The sequence below is a fragment of the Solanum tuberosum genome, unplaced genomic scaffold (genome assembly GCF_000226075.1).
Source record: "Solanum tuberosum cultivar DM 1-3 516 R44 unplaced genomic scaffold, SolTub_3.0 scf00027, whole genome shotgun sequence".
Taxonomy (NCBI): domain Eukaryota; kingdom Viridiplantae; phylum Streptophyta; class Magnoliopsida; order Solanales; family Solanaceae; genus Solanum; species Solanum tuberosum.
In genome coordinates, this window is record NW_006238953.1 from 2,516,138 (window position 1) to 2,525,075 (window position 8,938).

General features: G+C 36.5%; 1 protein-coding gene across 2 annotated transcripts; it reads right to left on the reverse strand.

The window, feature by feature from the left end:
- Window positions 1–320: 320 nt before the first annotated feature.
- On the reverse strand, window positions 321–8,698 carry LOC102599878 (oxysterol-binding protein-related protein 1D). 2 transcript variants are annotated; one of them, XM_006341727.2, is made up of 9 exons: window positions 7,587–8,698; window positions 6,392–6,748; window positions 5,616–5,700; window positions 4,248–4,723; window positions 3,077–3,232; window positions 2,615–2,923; window positions 1,888–2,232; window positions 681–884; window positions 321–589 (listed from the first exon to the last, which is right to left on the reverse strand). In XM_006341727.2, the coding sequence occupies exons 1-8, from the start codon at window positions 8,085–8,087 to the stop codon at window positions 705–707; spliced, it is 2,409 nt and encodes an 802-aa protein (XP_006341789.1). In that variant the 5' UTR covers window positions 8,088–8,698; the 3' UTR covers window positions 321–589; window positions 681–704. The 2 variants fall into 2 exon arrangements, with proteins under 2 accessions (XP_006341789.1, XP_006341788.1); XM_006341726.2 differs by having other exon boundaries at window positions 432–884; window positions 7,587–8,697.
- Between the last annotated feature and the right edge of the window lie 240 nt (window positions 8,699–8,938).

Consider the following 8,938-nt stretch of genomic DNA (forward strand, 5'->3'; position numbering starts at 1 on the left):
ATATATACTTGTATAATAAAGAATTATGGCTTCGATTTTTCAAAAAAAAAAAACATCTCAATTATATTATACTACACTTAACCCATGTAAAATATTCAAAAGAAAATACAAATAATTTGATTCATTACTCAACTACACAAAAATCAAACATTTCAATCAAAATAGGGTAGTCAAAATGTCATTCCACTGTGAGAGATGTATATGTTTATTACTATAATATATATGAATTGTATATATAACTAAATACTTGGGTATATTATTCAATGTTTTTTTTCTATAAATAGCAAATATTGTACCATATCAAAATTTTCAAAAATGTATAGCAAATACCATAATACTGAAATTGCGGTATCAAAAATTTCAGTTTCAATATGGTAATTTGGCATCTACCAAGTGTGCACACCCCTGTTTTTACTGAATCGAGAGTAAACTAGATATAACTTCTTCATTTTTTGGGAAAAACAATAACTACTTTTGAACCGTCACAACTAAGAATAGTTCCAAGTCCCAGTTGAACGATTCCGAAACTTTCCTTAAGATATAAAAATGTCTAGCTGAGCTGATATCAGATCAAGCACCCTAGAGAGAGCTATTATACACATTAAAATAGGTAGTATCATTGTGAAAGAAAATGTCAAAACTCAAAAACCTAATTGCAAGAAATGCCATGTAACATGTACCTCCATAAGAAATGAAGAGCAGGCTTAACAGGCAAACTCTTCGATTACTGGAGAAGGATCACTTGTGTGCCCAAATATATCAGAGATACCCTCCCAATTATGTTTTTCCTTTGCTTCCCAATATCCACCGACATAGCGATAACAACCATCCTCATCCTTGCTAAACCATCTTGGTCTCCAACCCCTCTCCTGTAGTTTCCTTGCCTGCAGCAGCAGTTATAACTTGGTTAATCAGTGAACTTTAGAATCAGCATGTCTTTAAAGATGAAATCAACAGGTTGAAGAAACTAATGTGTTTAGGTAGGATAACTAGAACAAAAGCTTCATGATCATGGTCAACAGAAGCTAATAGGAAGAATTAAATGTAGTGTAGTTGATATGCATTATGTTTAGCAAACTCTTCAAAAGCCACTAAAGTTGTAGAATCTTGTCTCTAATGTGTCTCCCTCCATTCCTCTTTCCCCCACTCTCGTCCAAGGGAAGGGTGATTACACGTGGACAATTTTTTCTGACAAATTTGGTATCACCATCCTCAAAACCTTTGTTGTTGGTATCCCAGATGTAGGTTATGGGGCTTCAAAGTCCCTTCAATTCCACTTGGATTTCTATCTGCTTCCATAGCCATTTGAGATAACAAAAGTTATCACGTATTGTACTGTGGCTTTTTGCACAGCTCCTTCTTTCATTTTTTTTTATGTTTGTGGTCTTCAGCCCAGCTTTCATGCAACTCGAATATTCCACCAAGTGCTTGCCACCTCGCACCAGATAGCTCTGCCACCAAGGCTTAGGATCTTAGGAAGGTGTTTTGCTTTTGCTGCGATTTGAACCTAAGACATGGTTTCCTCCCACTTCATTGACCACTAGGTCACACCATTGGGTGTAGTTGCACAGCTCTTAATAAAGACAGTAAGAATAGTGGCTCAAGCAGATAGCAAACAGTGCATCAATAATATCTCAACTTTAAAGTTAGATCCAAAGCAAATAAATATCACTATTGTGGACATGGATGGAATTTTAGACACTAAAGACCATCATATGATCCATTTCTACATATATAAAAGAAGCAGGCTTTTGCTAGAGGAAAGTTGCATTTTAAATTACATGGTTACCAAACTGTTCACCTTTTTCTTCATCACATTTTTATGTATCAAATGAAACCAATAAAAACAGTGCAGACCCAAACTACATAGAAAAAAAGAATGAGTACCTGTCTCTGCAACTGTTCAAGCCTAAGCTTCTCTGCATTAGCCAGCTCATACTCCCCATTCTCTAAGTGGCGCTGATCAGGCCTCAGCCTTGAGTCAGTTGGTGGAAGCTTCTCTCTTAACCCAGGTGTCAACTCATTTAAAGATATTGCAAAAGGTGTGAGGTTGTATCTTGTTTTGGGAGTAGATTTGTCCCTCTCCCACAACAATATGGCTTCAGTCATGGGATCATAACCCTTTGGCTTTGTAGTTGGATCTCCCAACACATAATACATTGCTTCATCCCACTTCCCCAATAACATGGCCACTTTTTCTCCTGTCCTGTTGTCTTGCACAAATCCATGAATCTTTTTTTCACAGAAGATAGGTGTTAATCTTTTGATTTGGTTGAAGTACAAACATATGCTCCTCCATTCAAATTGAAATGGACATTAACATACTTTTCACGATTTAAACGCAACTGACTTTTAAGATTTAAAGTAACTAAGATTACCAAATGTCAGTTCATCAATAATTATTTAGTAAATGACTATTTCCAATAGGGCTCGGGTAATACTAGTTCATCCATTCAATGCTATTAATATAATCTGAAAAGATAGAAAGTTCTGTACTTCTACGCAGTGAATATTTGACTACTTTTTTGGATTTTCTGGGTGGATAGCTTATAGGGTTTATTTTTCCACACCAACACTAAAAGAATAGATAAAATCTATTAGTAACAAATATTACCTGATGAGGATTTCGATCAATAATAGACTGCTCCTTGAATTTGAGCTTGCATGAATATTTACCACTGCCTTTGATCCGCATAGCGCCATAATGGTCACAGTAGATTTTACCAATTATTATGTTGTAAATAGAAGTAGTAACCTTGCTCCACTGAAATGTCTCACCATCTTCAAATTGCAGGGTTAGAACCCCCACAGGATCAAGCTGGATTGAGCGTCCCCAAAACTTCCCTTTGAGATTAGAATCTGCCCAGAATTTCCACCCTCTGCCCTCACAGTGGCAAGCAACAACCATGGGGTGATGACTAACCTGAAATTCACGCACACAAGATCAGGTATCAAAAAGGACAGGCAACAGAGATATGTACCATCTAGTTTGTTAGTTGTTACAGAAGCAGAAGAGTTTTATAAAAGAATTTTTCACAGATCAAATCTTTAGTCGTTTCACAAATAAAAGTCCTACTTTTTCAGAAAAGAAGTGTAGACCCTTGTCAGGATAATCTGCCTCGTAGGTTTCACCAAGGAGAGGATTAAAAGGTTTGCATTGCCTGCCCTGAGTCGATGCATAACCAGATACAGCAAAAGCTGCAATCTTAAGAATTCTCATCAGATCATCTCCCTGCAGAAAATAATTCTGAAGCTCAATCACTTTGAATAAAAACTTACTAAAGATGCAAGACAAAAATGATCCAGGCAAAACCAATGATAACCATGTTTATCAATACAAGTAATTTCAAGGACAAAATATATGTGAGAATTTAAATACAAAAACTCAAAAAATCTGTACACACCACTAATTTCAAGACAATAGCAATGTGGTACTCATGACTCACAACAAAACTTTCTTTTGTGAATGAGAAGACAATCGTTGGGACCAATCGCAGCCTTCAATACTGGGGGATAATAAGCCATCCCCTCTACTCTTCTCCACTTAAATACCATGCTTAGTTTGCATGGCGCAGGGCTCAAACCTGTGATTTGAATCACAAGTCCTTCAATCTTTGCCACTTGAACTAAGCCCAGGGGGCCACAACAAAAACTATTTAAGACAAAAAAATAAATAGAAAATGGCAACAAATAAGGAGCAAGCAGAATATTTAACTTCTAGGTGGTTACTGGTTAGCGGACAAACTTATAGTATCTAATTCCTATATCTGATGGCAACCAAATATTTGGAACCATCAAGGTTAGGATTGAAGATATGCTGTAAAAACACATTATCTTTTTCCATTTTACAAGTCCAATAGGGTCTTATAGAACAACTTAGATGAAAAGTGGATCAATTCACAATACTTTACAGGAAAAGATCCAATCACTCAATAATAAGCTTGCTACTCAAAAAGACTCTGCAGTCAGCATACTTGTAGCAATTTTCTTGAACCAAGATCACATCAAAATCCAAAATATTTTGCACTTAGATAGCAAATACTGCTAACGGCATACACAGTTTATCAAAAGGTTCAACTGATAGCCTATTGTAAACCATAAGATTGCAAGACAAGTGAAAATATCCAACTGAAACAGATCTTGGGAAACTAGATCAGAAGTTCCATCTTCATAGCAAAACAAGCATTTTTTCAAAAAAGTTAGCCACCATAAAAAGCAATAAGAGAGAGAGAGAGCTGAGGAGTGACCTGCTTTCCCCACTCCAGTGCCTGATCAACCAGGTGTGAGTACTCCAAATCTTCAAAGCATTTCTGCAGTGAAGATAGTGGCTCATTGAAGTACACAGGAAGGCACACACCAGACAGGTCTTTCCCAATATTATCCTTGATTATTGACCACAAACCAACCGGCTTCTCTTTTTCCTTTGGTTCTGGCAGATTATCCCTTCTTTTGATATAGGGATAACTGATTGTCTTTACTTCCATCTCCAATTCCCTTGTACGACCAGTAAAGGTCTCATTCTCAGAGGTTAATGAGCTACAAGCATTTCCAATACCCTCTCTACTGCGATAAGAAGCACTTCTAAGAGATTCAGCAGACAGAAAATCATTAGTATCAAAAAATGCACCATCTTCTTCATCTGTTTCAGCATCTCCTCCATATCGGCTTTCATTGTCAGCATCAGAGTCACTAGCACTACCTTCAGACATAATGGAATAAAAATCTGCAACATTCACAAAGATATCATGAATTGTTGAATCTTACTATAAACTAATAAGTGAAAATTTCAATCTAGTTGAAAGGAAATGTAACAAAGTCCAGCAAAAAAATGTTATTAACTGCTCTTCAACAACAAACTCGTAGAAACCATTCTCAGCTGTAACAAGAGTAAGACTTTTTCACTTGTACACAACTTACAATTTACAGCAAGGTCTAAGTTTGAAATGGTTTTCTATAATCTGCAATGTACAAAATTAAAGACCCTTGATTTTCAAGTGAAAACATTTAACAATTGACAGACAAGAACTGTGACCACCACTGTGCAACCTAAGAAGGGATAAGGAGATTAAGCAGGAGGTTATACAATAGCTGAAAACCAATTAATCATTTGTTTAATATTGTAACCCTCCCCCCTCCCAGTAACACAGGGGCCAGTGATGGTTTTTGCACTTTCCCCCCTTGGTGACTCAAACCCCAACCTCATGGTTGGAGGCAGAGGGTCTCCTCCAATATAGACCAACCTTCTGTCGTTTCAAGAAAATAAAAAGAGGGACCAATTTAACATCAACTTTCCTGATTATAACATAAGAAAACATTTTGATTTATTCCAGATCCCAAAAAGATCACCTTCAGTAACATGGCATGTTAACTGAAATTGAACAACATAGAGTTTTGGACTACGCAGTGCACATAAGGGCCTTATGTTCCCCAAATCAATAATCAGTAATGCATCAAGAGGCTCCCGACTATGTAAACAAATCATTCTCAAAGACCAAAAGCTACTGGGAACATACTGTATCAGATCTTTAAAATTTCCAACACTATTGATATACAGAAAAATTGGACAAATATCTGACTCTAAGGTATATTACAAGAGTAGGAGGATAGGAACTAACCACTAAATCTTCGACCTTGTCCACAACATGAATCTCGTTCTTTTGTTTCATCAACAACAGTTGTTTCCAGCTCAATTTTATCCGTCTGCAAGAGAGAGTGAGATCTCACTAAGAATCCCAAGTCAACTGAAAATTAAGTAGCAATTGAAACTCGGAGCTCAAAACAAGACAGCAGGAAATGAATCAGACATCAGTTGAACATAACTATGTCTGACAAGCCCATACATCAAGGGACAATCACAGTTTCACAAGTAGATTTATCTTTCTTACTTGGCGCGCTAAAATAAACCCCGTACTTCTTCCACTCCTAAATCACATGGATTTTCTTTGTGGTCTAACAAGCTGAGGAGACGGCTGTTGAACAAAAACTTGGCAAACAAACTTGAAGAGCATTGCAATACCATTCAGTAAATAGCAACCAAACCACCTTCTCCTGACAAGTTTAGAGTTTGATTTAAGGGGCATAATAGTGAAGAGATACCCTATTGGCCAAGGAATTCAAGAATGGCATTGACACCATTGCTGGAAACCCTGTAGCTCAGAATCCTAAAGACATATTCTTATGTTCTCTTGAACACAGAAAGTCTAGGCTTGAAAATAGAAACTAAGAGACTCTTACTAGGAAACTAGGGGCGTGAATAGAAAGAATAGACAAAAGCCAAAATAATAACAAAAGTAATTCACTAAAGAAAATTTCAAGCATAAAAAGAAAATACAGACCAACATTAAAATTTTCGTCTCCTCTTAAGATAGTAGATTTAAAAAGTTTAAATTACCTCTAACTGTCTTAGAGTGTCCAGAAGCATGATATGCTTAAGTTGAAGAGCTTTCATCTGATTTTGTAGCTCAGCAACCTCATGTAGCATGATAGATTCACAATCTTTTATCACTGCCTCACCCATCCCTTCCTGCACCAATCTTGATCGTAGCTTCTCTGTTGAAACAATAAAATCTTCTGAAGATGCAAAATCACCACTTGACAACAACCTGGGGAACTGATCTTTAGCAACCCCAAGAGCCTCAATCCACGTGGTCCTATCTTCTCTTGATTGACATCTCAAATGGAGTGTCTTTGTTCCCGTGAATATAGAAAGCCTTTTGTCATCTGACTTGCTTGCCCGAACTGATGAGACCTGTATGATATGTTGTTGTATTTTGCTAGTTGATCAGAATAAATAACCACAGTCTACCACAAGTAGAAGGAAACAGATACAGAGGCATACTTCCAGAATCTGGACAGAGTAATTTATCAATTGCATTAAGGATGCTTGAAAATTACAAGAATCAACTATGGAAGAGTGAACCGGAATATTTAGAAACTAGTGGAACCAGACAGATATGGCAGATCAGCGACCAGTGAAGTAGTTCGTTGTCATGATGTCATCTGAGATGATTTATTCACTTCTCATACGTTGGATAAGAACATACTCCAGTAGTAATGAAAGCATGCATTAATTCCCTCAGAAAAAAATACCTTAGACATTTGTTGTAGGACTGTTCTCTTAAGATAATCATCCTTCATTTCCTTCATCCAGCATGTATTTTTCCAGTAGAAGATTTAATTTTCTCAATCGATACACTATTATTGGAACATATTATGTCGTTTTATCTCCTACAAGGCATATGCATAATGAATTTTACAAACTTTTTTCTTCTGATCTTAGGATACCTAAGCCATAATATATAGGAACAGGAGCAGATATTAAGACAAATGTCATTGATCTGTATCTTGTTAGTGCATTTCTGCATATTTTTGTCCTATGTCCAAACTCTTTGACACTACTTTGCTGTCTACACACTGATAAATCAAAGTTTGCATTTTTAAGATGGTCAACACAATCCATTAATTGATGCATTGCATGTGTTGCTCAACTACTTTATTTCGGATTACATTCCATTAATGCCGGAAAAAGCTTACTCATATATCACAAACTAACTTGCAGTTAAGACAAAACTAAACAGTAAACAAACCTTCAAATGTATTTCCCCAAACGGCTTCCACTTGTTAGATCCATTCAGTCGATTATTGTTCACATTAGCCTTCCTCATATACCTCCAAGACTCATCCCCAATAACCTTTAAACCCTTTTCTTTCCCTGGACTCATAGCAATTTTATCCGGTCCATGAACCTTGTAATATGACAACACCCCATCTTCAAGCACAAACCATCTCGCACGCCATCCTTTTCCATAGTTCACCCATTTATATAACACTCCAGCTACACTAACACTTCCTTTAAATTCTTTCGAATCATTCCCATTTTCCTCATTTTCATTCACCAAACCCAAATCCGAATCCGTATTCACTTGCGCATTTGTAAAACTCTGCCTCAAGCTGAAACTCACCGGTTTCACACCCACATTGTTATCAAACCCTAACTGACTTTGCGTCACGGATTGTGACTTCACCACCGCCGGATTTCCTTTATCACGGTCGATCGACACCGGCGCAATGCAACACAGTGGATTCATCTCCACAAAAAAACCAAAACTCAAAAAAAAATAAAAATTCTCAATTCATCTCAAACAACACAAATCCATCAATGCTGAAGAAAAACAACAACGATCTCTACACAGAGAAACACAACCGCTGATCTGATTCTCCTCCTTCTCTGAAACTTCAACGCAGAGCAACCGATCGGAGATCGAATCGGCGATACAACCGGAACAGTACTGATATGACATAAGATCGAAAACCGATACGTAACAGCAAATATAAACTCCTTTTTTTTAATATTAATTAATATATTAATCGAATATAATTAATTCAAAATTATAGGTGAAGAAGTACCAGTAGCTATAGATATAAAGGATATATAGAGTTGAAGAGCTTTTTACAGATCCATTAATGTCAGTGGTCAGTAATGGAGTGGGAAGAGTACAACAAGCATACAGGGGAGGGTGCGTAGGTTAGTAGAGGATGCGTAGGTTAGTAGACGGTGCAGTGAAAGGATTTAAATGCATGGGGCTTTTTATTTATTTGGACTGCTTAGTGTAGATGTAATGATTGTGGAGACAACTAACATGCGCAGTGATTAACATTGCTGGGACCCATTTTTTTCCCAATATCTTCTTGTCAATTATTTTATTCCCTATCTTTTCTTGATGGTGTTGGATTTATGTTTTTGAATTTGACTTGTAATATATATATATATATATATATATATATATAAGTATATAATATTAATAATGTGGAAAGTATTAAAAGTAGTGGATACAAAAAAAAAAATGTGAAAGTTGAATGGTTTCCGAGGTCTAAAATTTCATAAGTGGAATCTACGGAAAATGGGGTATACGTATAATTTATCTCTATCTCATGAAGG

Coding starts and splice junctions, on each gene's coding strand:
- LOC102599878 (XM_006341727.2), bottom strand. CDS start 8,087: ATGAATCCACTGTGTTGCATTGCGCCGGTGTCGATCGACCGTGATAAA. Junction 4,724..5,615: donor ACAAGGTCGAAGATTTAGTG/GTTAGTTCCTAT, acceptor TGAATGTTGCAG/ATTTTTATTCCATTATGTCT. Junction 2,924..3,076: donor TACACTTCTTTTCTGAAAAA/GTAGGACTTTTA, acceptor CGTGAATTTCAG/GTTAGTCATCACCCCATGGT.